General features: G+C 41.2%; 1 protein-coding gene across 1 annotated transcript in view; it reads left to right on the forward strand.

Annotated features, from left to right (window-relative positions):
• LOC136875863 (growth factor receptor-bound protein 10) overlaps positions 1-21847 on the forward strand; it is a 1220440-nt gene that overhangs the window by 476427 nt on the left and 722166 nt on the right. Inside the window, exon 3 of the mRNA XM_067149484.2 lies at positions 7630-7789. Coding sequence (XP_067005585.2) covers positions 7630-7789 — 160 coding nt within the window. The remainder of the gene's footprint in view (positions 1-7629; positions 7790-21847) is intronic.

The raw sequence follows: 21847 nt of genomic DNA on the forward strand, positions 1-21847 counted from the left end.
CCAGCATCTCAACCGTCTGAGCCGTCTGAGAAAAGACGTAAACGCCACCGTTTCCAGATGCATATCTTAGATTTTCCGTGTTGTTTCCTGTTCGGGAGAAGAAAAAAAGTAGTTGCCATGACTTATGACTCGACCTACGTAGATATAAGTATACTGATAGCAATCAAAGTTGTAATGTGAACTCAGAATGGGTGAATTTTTTTCTCTAAAGTTAACTTTGATGCTGTTCCAAATAAACTAATGTTGGTATCTTATGTTCTAAGTATACCTAATTCGAATGTTTGTTTGTTTGTTTGTTTGTTTGTTTGTTTGTTTGCTTAAAACACTATTTTACAATAGCATAAAGGAGTGAAATTTGTATTTGAAATTTTTAAAAATCAGACAGGGGCTTCCGTGGCTCAGACGGTAGCGCGTTGCCCTCTCACCGCTGGATACCGTGGTTCAAATCTCGGTCACTCGATGTGAGGTTTGTGCTGGACAAAGCGGAGGCGGGACAGGTTTTTCTCCGGGTACTCTGGTTTTCCCTGTCATCTTTCATTCCAGCAACACTCTCCATTCTCATCTCATAGCATCTATCAGTCATTATTAAATCATTTTGGGAGTGGCGACCCCATCGTACTAATAGCCTATATATGATTCATTCATCACATCCCTGGCCCAGTTAGTGACTGGAAAACAGGTTGCAGGTTTTCAATATATTCAGATCAAGTACATAATTTTCTTTACATTTCTTAAAATGCTCTCGCGGGCCGCAAAATGTGGCTTAGCAGGTCGCCATTTGGAAACCTCTGGTATAAATAGTAGGCGACATCCCATGCTGAAACTGCACTTTTGCTCAGCCTCATCAGAATCTTAGAAAGAACAAACAGCTTCCGCTGATCATGACCGAACTTTCTAGAAATACGTGGTTGAGCATCACTCTAAAAGTGGTGGAATATTTTGTATATTCTGAAATATTATGACTGCATACCCCCAAGCGCACACCTGCCAAAATGCTTGGAATTTTCCAGACAACCCGATATGCACAGAATTCTCTTATACTAAACGCCACAAAAAATCAGGCAATGATAATAATACCACGAAAATTACTGAGCTGCTTAAAGAATGCAGCAATCCCATCTATCCTACTGAATTGGTAATATTATTGAGTACAGTAATATGATTATAAATCTCGGCGTAATTATGAATGAAACGCTTGATTGGTCAGATCATACGAAAGAAACCCGTAAAAAGATTTTTGGGGCGCTTCGCCCTCTTAAACGCAGAAAGATGTATTTCCATAGGCCTATAAGCTAAAGGCCAAAACTAATACAGAGACTGGTTCAACGTATTCTTGATTATTGTGACGTTTTAGTTGACATGACTAGGGAAGAAACAATTACACTGCAACGAGCACTGAATTCCTGCCTGCGATTTATTTACAATATCGGGTATGATGTCCGTAGCGCCCCATACTATCAGGCTTTCTCATGCCTGAAGCAAGATAATCGTCGGCAGATACACATTTTAACGATGGTCTTTAGAGTGTTATCTGAAAATCAGCCGCTGTGTATTTCTTCTAAATTCACCTTTTTACCATCATTGCACAACTTAAATACACGTTCGAGATCCTTTCTTTCTATTCCACTGCACCGCACAAATAAAATTAATAGATGGTTTGAGGTGACCGGCGCCAGATTATGGAATTCCCTGCCATCTCAGGTCAGAGAAACTAAGCTCTTTACCAAGATTTAAGGTCACCTGCCGACTACCTGCTGAGGACAGCTGACTGAATGGTTGAAGTATGAATGCGTGCGTGCCTGAGGATTAATTAGTTTTACGAGTTTTTAATATGAATTAATTTTAATATTATTTTGCCACTACTTGCAACCATATGATATGAACCTGCGTGTAATTGGAATTGCGGAAATGTGGAGTGTCGAATGTGAGGAAAGTAACATTAAGGACGGCATAAACACCCAGTCCTCAGGCCAGGGATATTAATCATTTACAATTTAAAAAACCTTGACCCGGCCGGGAATCGAATCCTGGGTCGCCAGGTGATAGGCCGACGCGTTGCCCCTACACCGCGGGTCCGGACTAATATTGATTTAATTAATAATTTATTTAAATCCATGTTTAATTCTATTATTTTATGTAGTTTTAACAGTTTTAATTATCTTAGCATTTTATTTAAGATTTTAATTAGTATGTGGTTAAAGATAATAGAGGGTCTCGAGCCCTAACTTCACCACTGTGAAATATTTCAGTTTAGAACTTAGGCCGTTAATGTTCAGTCACTTAATATGCAATGTTGTGCGAGTGATTTCAAAGAATTTTTATCTTGAAGATATATGTGCTGCGGGTCAGTATTTCTCGCACCGGGCGAGTTGGCCGTGTAGTTAGGGGCTGTGAGCTTGCATCCGGGAGATAGTGAGTTCGAATCCCACTGTCGGCAGCCCTGAAGATGGTTTACCGTGGCTTCCCATTTTCATACCAGGTAAATGCTGGGGCTGTACCTTAATTAAGGCCACGGCCGCTTCATTTCAACTCCTAGGCCTTTCCTATCCCATCGTCGCCAAAAGACCTGTGTGTGTGTGTGTGTGTGTGTGTGTGTAAAGCCACTAGCGAAAAGTATTTCTCCCAAAACATTTTATTACATAGCGATTTCCGCAGGCGCAACGGCTATATTCAATTTATAATTATTGAAATCACGTTTATCCATAGCTGATTTTGTTTTAAAATGTTATTCAAATTGGATGGAATGCTCGTTAAGTTGGTATAATAATTTGCTCTATCTAATGTAAAATGTAAGTGTTCTTAACGGAGTAATATACGGCGCAGTAACCTTCAACGCCGCATTTCATTATCTCATCAGCGAGCCTTGAATTTCATTTACTGTCATTGTCATTTTGTTGCAATTATTGAATACTTGGAATGGCGTACTTGTTTATTCCACATTCGCGTTACTGCACAAGCGTTACAGTTAGGTTTAATACCACTGAAGGCTTTTGTGGTTACTACGTAACGTAATCCGAAATTGTGTAGTTCACCAGGAGAAATAAATGCCATCATATTTACTGTTTAACGAGTAGTGCTAAGTTACAAGATCACTGTTTAACATATTTCATGTCAATCAATGCTGTTTTTAATTCACAGCAAATACCGGTGAAATTGACACAGAAACATCGAATTCCTGCACCGATGCTTGCTGTTCAAACAGTTTGGGAAGGTGTAGAGTAATTAATTACTTATACGATTCTGAGCAACTGCAAAAAAGACCTCGATAATGCTGTGATGATAAACGGGGTTAAAAGTCAGGTTGTAAGTTTTACTAATAGGAAAATTCCTCTCAGTTTTAATTACTGCGTTGATGGGTGAAAGTTCCTTATGGGGATCACTGTAAGTACCTAGGTCTTAATGTTAGGAAATATCTTTATTGGGGTAGTCACATAAACAGGATTGTAAATACAGGGTACAGAGCTTTGCACATGGTTCTGAGGATGGGATTTTCACTGCGACCATCACGTGACAGCGGGAATGTCATCCGGTCTTACACCCTCCCATCCGAGTCCTACATTGAGCCTTATTGCTCCGCCGACTCCACACAAACGTGTGAAGGTTAATTAATTAATTAATTTATTTATTTTACCTCCAGGACATATTTCTGTCCATAGTAAGTTCGAGATATTTAATTTTGTATGTCCAAGACAAAGGGACATTATTAATAGTAAGTTGACCAAATCTAGGCCGACGCTTGGTGAAAAGAATTGCCTGAGTTTTCGTGGGATTCATTTTCACCTTGTTTCGGACACACCACTCCCAGAAAGATGAAATGCATTGTTGCAGCGCGCGGATAATATAGTCATTTCTCCGCATACTGGTGTAAATGGCAGTGTTGATTTAAAGAAGACTCAGGTACATTTAAACGTTTCTCCCAGTTTAATAATGTGTCGTCTTTATTAACCACTATCCTTTCCTTCTATTAGTATTGGGGTAGCAGGCCATGAAGAGAGTTATTTCCAAACAAGGTTACCCACTACGTGAAAGATACGTAACTATCTTTGATAGAGTTCGCGTGTTCGAACTTCCGCGCTGTCTGTTCGCAATGTCGGCCGGATCTGTGTACAGTGTAAAGGTCAGATTATGTTAATGATAGTAATTTATGAGACTTGAGCAACAAGGTTATACAAATCAGCTTGTCATTAGTCACGACTTACGTACATCATGGGAAAGTACATCTTAATTCTGCTGAACCTGCTTGTAAACAATCAATGTATACCACCAAGGTCTTGGAGTCGTTATAAACGTAACAATACTATCGACGTCAGTCATTGCGATTAATCTCGTAAAAGCGAGTTGGCCGTGCGGTTAGGGTCGCGCAGCTATGAGCTTGCATTCGGGAGATAGAGGATTCGAAGCACATTGTCGGCAACCCTCAAGATGGTTTCCTGTGGTTTCCCGTTTTCACACCAAGCAAATGCTGGAGCTGTACCGCAATTAAGGCCACGGTCGCTTCCTTCCCACTCGTAGCCCTTTCCTATCTCATCGTTGCAATAATACCTTTGTCGGTGCGACTTAAAGCAGATTTTTTTAAAATGTTACTGACATTCCAAAGTTGTACTGGATTATTGGGGATAGCGCTACCTGGCGCATCCAACTTCGTGTAGCTGCATCCAGGATTGTATACAAGAATTGATCAAAATATGTTGCAATTTTGATAGCTTTTAGGCTACTGAACAGCTTATTTTCGTGTGCTATTGGTAATCGTGCATGACGTTAGTCAGAGAATCGTACATTACTTTGGTTGTGGAGTAAAACAGATATCACTGATCTTGTAATGATTAGATGGTAAATTAAATGATACGAGGTCAAAAGATAGGATTCCTCATTCTAAACATAATAGGAAATATTCCCTCTATTTCGGCATAGTGTTATGAGAGATTTTTCGTCAGCTGACGATCCTAGAGGAGGATAATTCACATTCAAACTCATCTGTTTTGTATAGACATAGAATAGCAGAAATGCACAACGCGTTAGCTGGTGTTCTAGAATCGCCATTTCTCTACTTTCAATAAAAAAAATCGTTTTAAGTTCTTTCTCGCGATGATAATATAATTTACTAGCAATTATTATTATTTACCAAACTGTGGCGCACTTTAAAGACAGTAGACAGGAAAAGGTTTCTATGAGCAAGAGGGCCAAGTTATAAAAGCGAACGGATACATTGGAAAAATGACCTGAGGATGAGTATAATAATAAGGTCCTTAAGTACAATAGTGCTACATTTACCAAATTACTATTGCATTAAATATATAATCACAGGAATAAATTTCCGATTTAAATATATGACGACAGGAAATTCCTTCAATACCTTTTAGAAAGTGGGTAAAGCCATATCATCTATATGCCCACGTGTAGAAGGAACTCGCTCACTTTTACAACCGATAGCTTGTCATAAATAGGCTCACGTACCTCCGGCAGCCAAGTGTTTATACCAGACCGTAAGTCTGTACGATATACCAGGGTATGTATGTCCAACCCTTGTCCGTTTCTCTTGGGTCGGGTATGAAGTGAGATGCATCTTTATATAGAGTTCTTAGGATCGGATGCCCTTCTGACGTCAGCCTCATCAGAGGAGTTAATGAGATGAAATTTTAATGACGAAATACAGTAAAGCCCCTCTACTTTGGGCACCTACAGTTCCTTAAAAGTGTGTCTAATGTAGTCGGGTGTCCAGTCTAGAGGGCGAGTGTACAGAACGCGCAACGTCTAGTGATACCTCGTTTTACGGGGGTGAGGAGTAAGGAGGGAGCTCTCCCGGTTCCGGTAATACTGTCAACTGAATGGAAATTAAATCTGAATTGAATCGATAGTATGATCGATCGATATGCATTTTCTAAATCTTTATTATCTTAGCATGAATTCTCTGAAATATCACTTCCACAATCACTTTCACAATAATCACTGCTATCTGCAGTACTATTAATTACAATCTTGTCCATGGCTATTTCCATGACACCGTCGTGCCTGCAGTATTCCTCTTCCAGTTCTTTCACCTTTCTGCAATACCCCTCCCAATCTGCGGCAGATACTAAATGGAATGCCCCGATGGTCAGTCGTCGTAAGTTAACTGCTGACATGTCTCCCGTTATATTGCGTCTTTAGAATTCGCGTTTTATTTTTGCCCATGCCAATTCAGTGGCGTTCACATCACAGTTATATGGGGGAAGACGAAGTACGACGTCACCTGTTTCACCAGCCATGACGTCAATAGCATAAATTTTATTAGGTGGCCTGTTTTCCTCACTCATGTTCAATCCTAATCCATATTTTGGCTTTGCTGTGTAAACAACAACAGTACTAGTACTTAAAGTGTACGCCAGATGTCTCACGGCGATGCATAATCGATTCATAGTTTGTGTTTCAAAGATTGCCAATACGAATCTCGAACATAACCGACGTCTACCGATTCAGCAGTAGGGAGCCCAGGTATCACTAAAAGTTGCGCCTACTGTACTTTATTTTAAAAGTGCACTGACAGTGCAGGAAAGGGAAGACTGAGCTAGTATGTACTATGGTTCTTTGAATTTATATACTGTACAGTTCACTGAAATTCACACCTATGGAAAGTTTAAAAAAAAAGCGTTACAGTATTGTCTTATGTTTTAGTTTGCATATTGTACTGTTCAGTACTCACCCTTTACTGCTTAGCGAAAAAATCAGTCACAAGACTGTTTTATTTTTCGACTTTTGTGCGTGTTCATTCTGATTCAATTTTCCTACGTAATCCAAATAGAGTTTCAATCATTTCTGGTTGGTTATACACAAATGCGTAACGTTCCAACTCATTAATACACTGTCCAGCTTTCTGATGGGTAGGTTGTTCCTTGAGGGCAGAAACGTCTTCTTCTTCTTCTTCTTCTTCTTCTTCTACTTCTTCTTCTGAAGACAACCATTCTTCTGAAGAATGATAACAATCCATCAGTTGTTCCAAGGATATAATCGTGGACTTCCAACACATTATCGAAATCACCCAAAACATCAGCGTCTCACAATTCACTGCGAAGGACTTCAGGGGAACATCCCATTTCCTCAGTGAACACCTTTCACAATATTGTTTCTTTAGATACGTCCATCCAAGCACCATGGAGCCAGCAAATTGCGTCGAGGACCGTCACACTCCGTGTAAATTCGATTGCAATATTACACTTATGAGCCAAATTACTGGAAGACTCTCTGTCTTAACATGATTGTTTCTAAACGCTCTTGAACAGGCATAATTTTCAGTGACAATGTTGAAATTGCTTGCACTAAACCACTACAAAACACGAAGTTTTGAACCTGTCCAAACTGTCATTTAATATCTGTCCAATGTCCAGAGTTAAGTGGTGTACAATGTACAGAGGATTTTTAACATGTAAATGTGTAGGGAATTAAACGGTGCAATCAGTATATGTCCAATCAAAATGTGTGTCCAGGATATAGGGGTGTCCAAAGTGAGGGGTTTCACTGCATATGATAGGAGGAAGGGAGAGAGTTAATGGGATGGGGTAAATTTTACTATACAACTGTGAGCTAACGTATTCATTACCTGGTACACTGTGTGTCAAGTGATTTAAAATATGTCTCTTCATTTCTGTGTTCCAGGAGGAGCTCGTGTTCTTTAACGATGACGGTAGTTACCAGACAGTGGTAGTGGAGAAGAACCTGTGTGCCAGTGACTTATGTCAGCTTCTTGCCCTCAAGAATCGCGTTGCCAAGGATGTTAACTGGACCATCGTGGAACATTGGATCGAATTCGGCCTCGGTAAGTTTCATATTCCTTTCGTGTCTTTTTATTGGTGCAGTCGACCTGCATAAATACCAACTATCGTCCGTACCTAGGTATAGTTGAAATCAGGTAAAATTGGTCCCTAAAAAAGCAAATATAGCTGACCATAGAAAGGACCATCATTCATTCATTCATTCATTCATTCAGTGATTTCTTAAAGTAAATGTCTTGTAGATACAACCATCCGTCTCTGTCTTGCGCCGATCTTTTCATCGTCGCGTAACTTCTGAATCTTATTTTGTTTTTCTTTGAACTGTTCCAAGTATTTTTTTCCTAGGCCAGCCTCTTCTTTTCTTCCCTAGAACTTCGCCTTCAAATACAGGGTGACCTAAAGGTCCGCTAACATTTGGTGAGGCAATACCTCTCGAAATATTGGAGGTAGAGAGGTAATAACTGACACACATGATTGGTGTGACATGGAGTTTTATTGACACCGAAATGAAGTACACAAAATGACAAACAGATGGCGCTGGGCAGCAACACGTCAGGTACAAACGGCCACACATGCTTGACATGACATGGGGTTTTAACACCAGAAACAAGTACACAAACAGGCCAACGAATGGCGCTGGACAGTAGCACGTTAGTGATGTCGTATGAGACCCGTGTGCGGTATAAAAGGAGCTGTCGTGAGGGTGTCAGATGCGCCTGCAATGCCATTCTTGGCCTCACCGCTTCCCCGACCTCAATCCGTGTGATTATTGATTGTGGGGTTACCTGAAGTCGCAAGTCTAGCGCGATCGTCCAACCTCATTAGGAATGCTAAAAGACAACATTCGACGGCAATTTCTCACCATACCTACGGATGTGCTGTACAGTGCTGTTCACAACATTGTCCATCGACTACCGGTATTGTTGATGAATGACGGCCGACATGTTGAACATGTGTTATAAAGAACATAGTTTTGCTAAACCTAGATTGTTATGCTATTTATTGCTTGTGTATCGTATGAAGCGCCATCTGTTAGTCATTTTCTGTACTTTAGATTGGTTTCAATAAAACCCCATGTCATGCCAATCATGTGCGTCAGTTATTACCTCTCTAATTCCAACATTCCGTGAAGTGTTGCCTCATCAAATGTTAACGGACTTTACGGGCAGCCTGTATATTGGTGATGAAGGTGTTGTGGCTAATGGTATGTCGTGTAAATTTCCTTCTTTCCATTTCTTTTAACAGCTTCCTCTCCTCCTCGACTTCTCTTATTGTTTGTCTTTCTGTCTAGCTGGTTCTTGTCATTTTCTTCCATATCCACATCTCAGCTGCTTGATGACGAGTCCTTTTCTGTTTACCCAATCTACAACTTTCACTTCCATACAACAGGGTAACCCAAACAAATGATTTTGCAAAATATTTCCTGGCTTCTACAACCTGTGACAATAAAGTTCGGTGAATGAAGTCAGAACGGTCGATCCGGCAACACAACGCTGCACCTGCGTAGCAGCAGGTTTTGACCACCTGCTCCCAACGTTGTTCAGTTGAGCATCGTGTGTGTGCCGTGTAAGATCTGATTGACGCAGTGCGTGTTTAGTGCGTTGGTTATGAACTGCGAGCAGGAACATGAACGACCAAAAGATCAATGTACAGGTTTTTTTAAGCTTGGCAAGAGACCGAAAGAAACGCATGCGATGCTGGTACGTGTTCATGAAGATTAAGCACTGTCCTTGAAGTGTGTGTACAAGTGGTTCGCCCGTTTTCAAGGAGGCCGGGAAAGTGTTTCTGACAACCCTCGTAGCGGAAGACCGGCGACCGCCGTCAGTTACGAAAACATTGAGAAGGTGAGGACATTATTCACGAACGATCGGCGATAACTGTGCGCATGATAGCGGATGAACTGCAGATTAACCGTGAATCCGTGCGACAAATCGTTACCCAGAAGGTAGGGAATAGGAAAACGTGTTCTTGTCATGTGCCACATCACTTGACTGACGATCAGAAGGAGCCACGTTTAGAGGCTTCACAGGATTTTGTCGAAACGGCGGATGCGACACCAAATTTCTTGAACTGTATTGTCACTGAGGATGAAATCTGGTGTGTCAGGTACGGCCCTGAAACGAAACGGAGGCGTCTCCGAAAACCGTAAAAGAGTAGTTAGTGGGACGTAAAACAAATAACATTATTATTATTATTATTATTATTGAAACGAAACGGCAAAGCATGGAATGGCGTTCTCCGGGATCCCCTCGTCGGAAAAAGGTCAGAGCCGGAAAGTCACGCATCAAACTCGCTTTGAAAGGAAAGCGATTTGACGATATTCCTGACACCAACGAAACGTGACGAGGCTATTGAATACCATCCCAAAGGAAGGATTCTTGCAAAGTTTCCAGGACATGTATCGCCGATCTCAGCAGTGCATAGTTATGGGAGGGGACTATTTCGAAGGACAGTAAGGTCACTGTCGTGCATTGTTCATCTCTGTTGATAGTACAGGACTATTCACCGAACTATATTGTCACAGGTTGTATATTGATATGATCACTAGTTAGAATATTTTTCTTTTATGATGTAATGTTTTTTGGTATTATGCCATGTAATTCAAATATATAAACTCACTCAACGCGCGTTTCAAAAGGTACCTTGCCTTTCTTCATTCGAGGAAAACGGAAACACGACGCATCGGTGGTTGCTAAGAGAAAGCAACAAAGAACTTAAAATGGTGCCCTAAGAGTGACGCCATTTTAGCCCCATGCTAGGTGCAAAGAATGGCAACAGTAAAGCATCACCACTTCCTTATGGTCCCGATAATAGGTAGCCATGATTTACTGAGGTTGTAGCCTGTATCGCGGTTGAAATTATCTGGGTGTTTACGTATTTCAACTGTCTCCCTGATGATTCTGGGGGGATATTATTGTAAAAACATCGACCCCTTGGAACTATCACTGATATTTTCATTTAAGAAATAATTAAGAAATTATTTTACGAGAAACTACTATTACGCTCTCTCACAAGACTCTAAAAGACACTTGAAGTGCGCCTGCGCTGTGAGTGAGGTTCTACATTAGTTGTTCCCCCTCCTGTCCCTTCCCCTTCCCTTCTCGAACGTAGTCCTGGTGGCTGGTTTCATCCAGCGTTAGGCTCTCATTAATTATTTGTCGCTCTCTTGAGCAATTACTGGGAGGTTCCTTTCGAACCCAAGGCTTCTGGACTGCGAACATCGGAGCGTAAGTCGTGAGTGAATGTTGTATGTGTGTGTATTGAGTGAAAGGTTAATGCTTGTGGCCGCGAATGGGTGTGTGTAAGTGGATTTGAGTTGTGCTTCTGTGTGTGCTGTGCTGCTTGGATGGGCCGGGTTCGTAGTCCAGGGGCCTATGGCCGGTTGAAGGCCGTTTCTTTTCTTTAATGTTAACTACTTGTCTCTATTATTTTCTGTGGATAACTGATCTTCTGTTCCGTTTTATACGTAAGAGGCCAATAGAGGTTTATTGGTTTACCTGTAACGAGTGTTTCTGCTATAATGTTATACATAATGTTGTACATATGTTGTCTGTGAATAAAAGACAGATGGATTTGTAGATGGAAAGCTCCGATTTTCCTAGGCCCTTATGTTAGCACCTTCTCAGAACATGACATCATAAACATATGTTAAAGCATATCAGCAACAACTGATTCATCAGTTTGGTTGAGTCTGATACATCTATTACGTTCCTAAATGCGAGTACATATCGTTCTCGAAGTCTACCCAATATAAACCTTGCCACAAGTACAGGGAACTCTGTGGATACTCGGTTGTTGCAAACTGTCGTTAGTTGGTCGCAGGAGTTGCCTAATTGAAGTTCCAAATACAGTTCGTATATTGTACCCATGTAACGATCCGTCATGTTACGTAGGTAAGCAGTTCCTCTTACATCTGTTTTCTCAACAGACGTCCGATTACACGTCTGTTTCAGAACCGTAGAGATCAAAGCTTTGATATAATCGTTGCTCTCTAAGGTGTTAATTTCCTCTTGTGGACACAACACCCAGATAATTTCAACCGCGAACAGGATACAACCTCAGTGAATCATTGCTACCTATTATCAGGACCATCAGATTGCTGCCATTTATTGTCCCTAACATGGGGCAAAAATGGCGTCCCTATTCTTTGTTGCTTTCACTTAGCAACCATTGTTTTATTCTGATGAAGAAAGTCAAGGTACTTTTTTAAAAGCGCCTTGAGTGAGTTTATATATTTTATGCTCGATGATGCCGAAATATAAATATTATATGCCGAAAACTGAATCTTCATGAGTCTCATTATAGTTCAAGTTTCATTATGATACAGGTTCTCCGCCAATCAGAGTTCAGATTTTCATTATGATACAACTGTTTGACCAATTAGGTAAGGATAGCATCGCACCTGTGCTCAACGCACTAGCTTCGCACTTGTTTCCAAAATCAAACATGTTGGACACCTATATTAACATCAATTGTAAGAGTTTCTGAGTCCTTTACTAAATTAAAATATATAAAACTGCATTTACATTGAAAAATTATGAAAATTAATATTCATTAAATAAAATACACAATCGTCGGACCTTGTACTCACACTTACTTCTTACCTGCTTACTTACACATACGTTATTTGATGGGCGCCAACTTCCACTCAGTGCAGCAATAATAGAATGAGAATCTTGACTATCTCTAGGGTGTGTGGTAATAAGCTTACTTTTGACAACATACCATATAAGTTCTGGGAAAAGGAGATTGGCGTTCGGTTTCCCCATTAAATTTGAGGTTATGTTATACTATTCTGGAAATGAAACGCTAAATTAATTTGATAGAACAAAATATATTCTTGAAATAATTTAAATAAAAATAGTGAGAACTCCTGCAATTAAAATAGATGAGAATATGAAATTATGACATTGCAACTGAAAGAAACTATGCATGAATTTGAATTCTTCTTGACCGGACTTTTAACAATTTATACGAAATATATCCCTCACTGGTTCACTTGACTGTACCTTCAACACTTTGAGTGTAATTACGACGTATTTCTTAGATCTGGTGTTTACTGTAGATGTGTCATGCCTAATTTGGTGATGTATCCATGTGACTGCTTCTTCTCCATATCATATGACTTCTTTGTAAGTCTGGATGGTATGACTTCATTGCAAGTGTATCCTTCTGTGACTCCATGGTAAACCTTTGCGTCCGTATCTTCAACTAAGTGACCGACTGAGGCCTCTCCATCTCGTTCAGTAAATGACCAACTGTGGCCTCTCCTTCCAGTAGAATAATGACTGACGCTACAATATGCAGCCACCTTTTATAGATGTTGGTTGATGCACCTACGCAATCTCCAGAAATAACTATGATCTACTCCCACCTCGCGACAAATATTATACCCTATGGCGAAATCCCCAGCGGCTCCCAGTAGGTAACTCCCAGACCGTGAGCTCATCGCTAAATCAGCACGATGACGTAGCAGTAACGCCAGCAGTATTGCACAATGTAGCAATGTCACATCCAACATCTGATATATAGCAATTGTTACTGTACATGTTTTAAGTGTTAATCTACACACACGTATACATGCATACATTAAACTACAATCACGCAAGCGACAAGCATTTCCAGAATTGAACTGAATAATAATTATAATATAATAATAGTAATCTCACAGATAATAATAATAATAATAATAATAATAATAATAATAATAATAATAATAATAATAATAATAATAATAATAATAATACAGATATCGCCTTGTAACGGGATTTGAACCGTTACACAATGCACCTTCTACTTCCAATATTCCACAACCACACGGCACATTCCCGCAAATTCACTTCACCAACTGTACAATAAACAATTTGTATTTGAAATAAAGCTAGGTTACGATAACCTTCTGTCAAAGCTTTGAAAACACACGACATTGTCAAGGTCTCTGATCCACTCATGGAAAATCAATAACCTAGCGCATGCGCTCTACGCTCTATTAAGTAAACTCAACTGTCAAGCGACATCTCGACAGAAATTTATGACTATTTGAAAAAAACCGTTATAATTACTGTCGAGCATAAACAGTCATACGCGACTCGCCTATAATGGTAATTAAGACACTCGTATGGAAATTATAAAACTCGCTTCGCTCGTTTTATAAAGATACTCGTGTCTTAATTATTGCCATTATAGGCGAGTTGCATAATGCACTATTAATTACACGGCATAATCCCAAAAACTTTACATCATGAATAGTTACATGAACCGTGAAAGACTGAATGATACCGTAATGTTTTCCTTTGCCGTAAATGCATGTTTTCCCGTGGCTATTCTACTCTTCTTATCCGTCAAGCATTTGTTGTCTTCTGTCATCGTACTTCCGAGATAACAGAACTGTTTAACGTGGTCAGTTTTGATTCCATCAATCTTTACGTTCGGTTTGATGTCGGCGTTCTTCTTTCGTACAATCATTACTTTAGTTTTCTTCTGATTCGAATTTGCATTGTTTGGGAGTTTCAGATAGAACTCGTAACATTACTATCGTCAGCAAATCTCAAGCAGTGCATCCTCTCACCGTTCATTGCTGCTGATTTGAAAGCTACTTTCGAAAACTCATGAAACATAACCAACACAAACACTATCTCATTGCAAGTAGTATGGAGTTAACTTACCTCAGTATATTATTCATGAATTGAATATATAACAGTATACCAACTAACCGAGCGAGCCTGCTAAGCGGTTCGAGCCGTGTAACAGTTTGTATTCGGGAGGTAGTAAGTTTGAACCCCACTGTCGGCAGCTTTGAAGATGGTTTCCCGTGGTTTCCCATTTGCACACCAGGCAAATGCTGGGGCCTTAATTAAGACCACGGTCGCTTCTTTCCCACTCCTAACCCCCTGTTGGTGGGGGCGGTAGAATAACACCCACGGTATCCCCTACATGTCGTAAGAGGCTACTAATAGGGGCCCTAGGGGCTCTAAACTTTGGGGCGTGGGTTGGCGACCACGGGGCCCTTAGCTGAGTCCTGGCAATGCTTCCACTTACTTGTGCCACGCACCTCACTTTCATCTATCCTATCCGACCTCTTTTGGTCAACTTTGTTCTTTTCCGACCCCGATGCTATTAGGTTTGCGACGGCTAGGGAGTCTTTCATTTTCATGCCCTTCGTGGCCCTTGTCTTCCTTTGGCCGATATCTTCATTTTTCGAAGTGTCGGACCCCTTCCATTTTTTCTCTCTGATTAGTGTTATACAGAGGATGGTTGCCTAGTTGTACTTCCTCTTAAAACAATAATCACCACCACCACTTCCCAGTCGTAACTCTGCCATGTACCATCGTCGCCATAAGACCGATCTGATTTTGAGCGACATTAAAGCAAAAAACCTAGAACTTATTATTATTATTATTATTATTATTATTATTATTATTATTATTATTATTATTATTATTATTTATGCAGATGATAATCCAATTGTATCAGTACATAAAAACCCAAAAGTGGCAGGGAAGGATTTATAAATGGAGTACCGCTATTTTCAATATTGGTGCCATGATAAGGGTCTAATAATTAAACACCTCAAAAACAAACGTCATGTACATTAGTACTCCAAAAATGCAGAGAGAAAACATTAGAATAATAGCCCACTCAATTTAGTGTATTCATGATGGTGAACAAAAACCATGTAATTGTGACTATGTAATAGAGGAAGTTGATAACATGAAATATTTATGAATAATATTAGATATTTTTCATGGATGCAACAAAGTAGTACCTTATGTGAAAGACAGAGGCTAAGCTTGTTCAAAATGCAAGTGGTTAAGTATATAATACCTCATGATATTTTAAAAATAGTTTATCATTCACTTGTTGAGTCACTTATATGGAATAAGTGTATGGGAATCTGCTTCTGGTACAGACATAAACATAGTATAATAATGTTACAAAATCGTATTGTCAAGACATTCTTTTGGTACGAAAACAGCGGAATACTTAGCTTAAGTGAGGATTACGAAGTTCTTGAGAGTTAAACAGCTTTATGTGTACAAAAGAACTATAGAAAATTACTGGAAGTCACAATATAGAATTGTAAATTAACACATGGAACATAGAAGTTATTTTCACATCATCAAGTACAACAACAAATATGGATCCAGAACCCTACAAGTCGTAGTTCCTAATTTTTGAACAAGTTACCCTTAGAAATGACGTAGTTGAGAACAAAATATCAATAAAAATCATGTGAAACTATGGATTATAGAATATAAAATTGCAGTTTAAATATTTGCTCATGAATGAAAAAATGTATCACAGACTTATCTATTTTGAATGATACTTTCAGGGATTGATAAAAACCCACACCACAGGACGAATTGACCATTCTAATTATGCCACTGTAAGTGTACAAACCTTATTAATGTTGTAAACAGTAAAGATTGCAACAATGTATAAAAATACAAAACTACTTCACCGGCAGATAAGCACATTAAGTGCTTTGCAGGTGTAAATAATTACAAAGATAAAGTATAATATCCTGCTACATATTCGTAAAATGTACAGTATTTTAGAGAAGTTAAAATAAATACAATAAATAATTATTCTGTTTTTCAGTTATCTTGGACCGGCACCAAAGTGTATAAAGCCCAGTTTTATGGCGGGATGCCCTAACATACCTTTGTGAAAGGATATATTCTCTATTTCTTCTTTGTGGTAGTTTTGTGTGTCGTATGTAAATGAGAAATGAGATGTTTATTAAAGACGATCAGAAACACTCAGCCCCTGAGATCGAGCAATTAACTAAGCATGGCTAAAATCCCAGCCCTTCCCGGAAGTCGAAGTCGAACCCAGGGCCTTATGAATTGAAGGTCACTAAGCTGACCATTGAGCCAAGAAGCGGGGCATTATTATTATTATTACTATTATTATTATTATTATTATTATTATTATTATTATTATTATTATTATTGTGGATTTTGTCAGTGTTTGAACTGCATCGTTAAAATAGCATACAAATTATGCAGCAGAGATATGTGGATGGAAGGAGCAACCGAAGTTGGAAAGGACGCAAGTGCGTTTCTTAAAATCGCTCTTGGAACTAGACAGATGCACGCCAAATAATATCGTACTCAAATCAAACGGGACCTCAGAACAGACACCGAAATGAGAGCAGCAAAATTCGAAGCAAAGATACGGCAAATATCACCAAACACAATACCGAAAGAATGCTTGAAAGAAATAGATGGCAGGAAAGGACTACTCAAATGAGAGACAAGAAGACGAGAATAGTAAAAGTTTTTTTATTAGAATATTTTAAAATTTACAAATCAAAAGTGCTTACATATAATAAAATCTTACACGCTGGTGATGATATATTACAACCGGAACGGCCAGTCACCAGAAGTCAGACTTACAGCAGCAAGTTGGATACAAGGTCTAGAGAGCCCAGTTCTGCCAAATATACACTGACTGACAGAGCAAATGCAACACCAAGAAGGAGTGGTCAGAACTTTATGCCAATTGCAGGGTAGACTGACGTCACTGAGGTATGCTCATGATGTGAAATGCGCCGCTGTGCTGCGCACGTAGCGAACGATAAATGGGACATGGCGTTGGCGAATGGCCCACTTCGTACCGTGATTTCTCAGCCGACAGTCATTGTAGAACGTGTTGTCGTGTGCCACAGGACACGTGTATAGCTAAGAATGCCAGGCCGCCGTCAACGGAGGCATTTCCAGCAGACAGACGACTTTACGAGGGGTATGGTGATCGGGCTGAGAAGGGCAGGTTGGTCGCTTCGTCAAATCGCAGCCGATACCCATAGGGATGTGTCCACGGTGCAGCGCCTGTGGCGAAGATGGTTGGCGCAGGGACATGTGGCACGTGCGAGGGGTCCAGGCGCAGCCTGAGTGACGTCAGCACGCGAGGATCGGCGCATCCGCCGCCAAGCGGTGGCAGCCCCGCACGCCACGTCAACCGCCATTCTTCAGCATGTGCAAGACACCCTGGCTGTTCCAATATCGACCAGAACAATTTCCCGTCGATTGGTTGAAGGAGGCCTGCACTCCCGGCGTTGCGTCCGCTCAGAAGACTACCATTGACTCCACAGCATAGACGTGCACGCCTGGCATGGTGCCGGGCTAGAGCGACTTGGATGAGGGAATGGCGGAACGTCGTGTTCTCCGATGAGTCACGCTTCTGTTCTGTCAGTGATAGTCACCGCAGACGAGTGTGGCGTCGGCGTGGAGAAAGGTCAAATCCGGCAGTAACTGTGGAGCGCCCTACCGCTAGACAACGCGGCATCATGGTTTGGGGCGCTATTGCGTATGATTCCACGTCACCTCTAGTGCGTATTCAAGGCACGTTAAATGCCCACCGCTACGTGCAGCATGTGCTGCGGCCGGTGGCACTCCCGTACCTTCAGGGGCTGCCCAATGCTCTGTTTCAGCAGGATAATGCCCGCCCACACACTGCTCGCATCTCCCAACAGGCTCTACGAGGTGTACAGATGCTTCCGTGGCCAGCGTACTCTCCGGATCTCTCAGCAATCGAACACGTGTGGGATCTCATTGGACGCCGTTTGCAAACTCTGCCCCAGCCTCGTACGGACGACCAACTGTGGCAAATGGTTGACAGAGAATGGAGAACCATCCCTCAGGACACCATCCGCACTCTTATTGACTCTGTACCTCGACGTGTTTCTGCGTGCATCGCCGCTCGCGGTGGTCCTACATCCTACTGAGTCGATGCCGTGCGCATTGTGTAACCTGCATATCGGTTTGAAATAAACATCAATTATTCGTCCGTGCCGTCTCTGTTTTTTCCCCAACTTTCATCCCTTTCGAACCACTCCTTCTTGGTGTTGCATTTGCTCTGTCAGTCAGTGTACAAGAATATTAGAGCAACGCATGTACCGCAATACCTACGCAGAATTCATTGCCAGATTCAGGCACGGGAACGAAGCTCTCGCCAAAGCGTTGGGCTGAAGAAGAAAGAAATGCAAAATCTGCATAGAAAGTGAAGAAACAGCGAGACTCAAGAGTGTACACGCACAAAGAGGAAAGAAGAATTTGTCAAGAGGACGTACTGAACGAAACCAACGAAAAAAGAAAAAGAAATGCATAAACTATTTCATTTTTGTATTATAGTCATCACGAATAATAATAATAATAATAATAATAATAATAATAATAATAATAATATAATAATAATGGCGTTTGGCCTCCGTAGAAGTCTGGTGCAGGTCTTTCTAGTTGACGCCTTATAGGTGACCTGCACGTCTGTGAGGATGAGGCCCTATCAGTGATGAATTATAATGCTGACGACGGCGCAGACACCCAGCCCCCAGTCATAGGAATTAACCAATGAAGGTTAAAATCCCCGACCCGGTCGGGAATCGAACCCTAGACCCTTTGGATCAAAGGCCAGCACGGTAAACTTTTAGCCATGGGGCCGGACACGTATTAGTTAATGTGCCGGATTTTATTCAGTGTATGTTCCGTTAACATTGTAATTGGAATATTTGCAATGCCGAAAGGCAAGAAATAAAATTACTACTACTACAACAAATATTATGTTACTACACATAGTTAATATCTGACGGCTACTCTCTAATTTAATTGACCAGGGTCGTTTTGAGAATCGTTGTCTCATGCACTATTTCATAATGGAGTCTGCGGTTTCTTCGCCATATGTCCTGTTGTTCGCCATTCGGACTCACTCAAAATTTGCACGTGTTGTCAGTTGTTCTTCCTCACTCAAATTGTTCTCTATGGCTATCCACTTTTTGTACAGTAATTGGCCTTTGTTCTTTTGAGCAGCGTAAGCGATTAAAGTTCCCCTAAATTCCTCACTCTTTGTGGCCAGAGAGGACAGATGTTACAAAGACTTCTTTCACTTTACAGGGTGACATGAACCACCTGTCCACCGAATTAGTACAACTCTCCGTTCTTTCTTCATATACTGTATACGTGGGAAATTAACAAAGCAAGTTGGCTTGTTTTATGGGTTTATAGAGAAGACAAAGGAGCAGTCAATAAAGGTTTTGGTATTGTTATAGTGTTATAATTATTAACCGAGCGAGTTGGTCGTCCGTTTAGGGGCGCGCAGTTGTGAGCTTGCGTTCGTGAGATAGTGGGTTCTCATTTTAATAATAATGCTATTTGCTTTACGTCCCGCCAACTACTTTTTCGGTCTTCGGAGACGCCGAGGTGCCGGAATTTAGTCCCGCAGGAGTTCTTTTACGTGCCATTAAATCTACCGACACGAAGCTGACGTATTTGAGCACCTTCAAATACCACCGGACTGAGCCAGGATCGAACCTGCCAAGTTGGGGTCAGAAGGTCAGCGCCTCAACCGTCTGAGCCACTCAGCCCGGCGGTTCTCATTTTCACACTAGGCAAATGCCAGGGCTGTACCTTAATTAACGCCACGGCCGCTTCCTTCCCACTCCTAGCCCTTTCTATCCCAATGTTGCCATAAATCCTATCTGTGTCGGTGCGCCTTGAAGGGAAAAAAGTTCTTTCGTCTGTTGGCAGGAGAAGAGGGAAAGGCTTACCCTGTGCTGCAACTCCATCTTTTGCTTCAATAAATAAATAAAAATGTTATTTTTTAAGTTTGTACTTTTTATGGTTTAGGAGACACCGAGGTGCCAGAATTTTGTCCCACTGGTAAGTCTAACCGAAACGAGGCTGACGTATTTGAGCACCTTCAAATACAACCGGGCGTACAGGATCAAACTTTCCAAGTTGGTTTCAGAAGGCCAGCGCCCTGCTGTAAATAAATAGAAAGTAAGGCCACCGTCAGCGCTGCGATTTCCTCTGGGAGAAAATTTCTTGATTGGCATGCCTGTGTTTAATAGATATATGATGTTTCGTCTTTAGAACCGTCAGCAGTGAATTTTGTGTAGACAGTTTTCTTGCGACTGGTTAGTTTTGGACAACCCTGTGTTCGGTCATTAGGAGGCTAATTTTCTTCACAGCCCGTTGATTGTGTTCAGCTACTTCCCTCCCCCACTAGTCGTACATTTCAGTTTCGTTTGACAGCGTCTTTGGCGGCTAACAATTTTCCCCTGATTTCCCGCGAGACGCAGGAACACAACAGAGCAATATTGTGTGGGCACGGTAGACCGCGTGGCAGCCCGTTTACGTCTTCGCGTCTTCTACCCGACTCGCTCATTTGCCTCGCAAGCAGAACGAAGTCGTGCTACGGACAAGTCAGCGAAGATATTTTACTGTTTGAACCATACGGAAGTGTCTGTCTCATGTGATTTATTTGCAATTCTCTGCAGCAGTCACCTGCTTTGGACGGGCATCGTCAGCGATGATAGGTCGATTAAACAAACGCAGGGTCGGAGTTGACAGGAACAGAGCATTTCTCTTCGTCGTTCACTGGTGGACTACCGTGACTCCAAAGCTTTTGCAGGTAAACAAGGGTCGAATTGTGGGTACGTGGGAGGCATGTAATCATCCAGAACAAATCGCACATGCAATACCACGCAATGTGGGGACCGTCGGGAGGTAGTTAGAATGCATTGTTTGAATTTCCTTTGTGTCCGCCTGGTGGCCAGACTGGAGATATTTGACGTCATGAGGCAGGAATAATAATAATTACTAACAAAAGATACATACAACAAGACATCCCTTTCATGTGGGGGGGGGGGGAATTAGCAAAAAAAAAAATCAAAGGCCAGATGGAGAAACTCGAGCTAAAAGAAAGGAACATTTTAATAAAGATCATAGGACCGAAATTTCAGGACAATAAGATAACACACACATCAACAGTGAAACGCTCTACAAGAAAATTTGAAAAACTCAGATACTATGTGAAAAAAGGAGCAATCACTACTGATCTGCATTTTTTTTTTTGCTAATTGTTTTACGTCGCACCGACACAGATAGGTCTTACGGCGACGACGGGACAGGAAAGGGCTAAGAGTGGGAAGGAAGCGGCCGTGGCCTTAATTAAGGTACAGCCCCACCATTTGCCTGGTGTGAAAATGGGAAACCTCGGAAAACCATTTTCAGGGCTGCCGACAATGGGGTTCGAACCTACTATCTCCCGAATACTGGATACTGGCCGCACTCAAGCGACTGCAGCTATCGAGCTCGGTGATC

Source organism: Anabrus simplex, chromosome 6 (assembly GCF_040414725.1).
Source record: "Anabrus simplex isolate iqAnaSimp1 chromosome 6, ASM4041472v1, whole genome shotgun sequence".
Classification (NCBI taxonomy): Eukaryota; Metazoa; Arthropoda; class Insecta; order Orthoptera; family Tettigoniidae; genus Anabrus; species Anabrus simplex.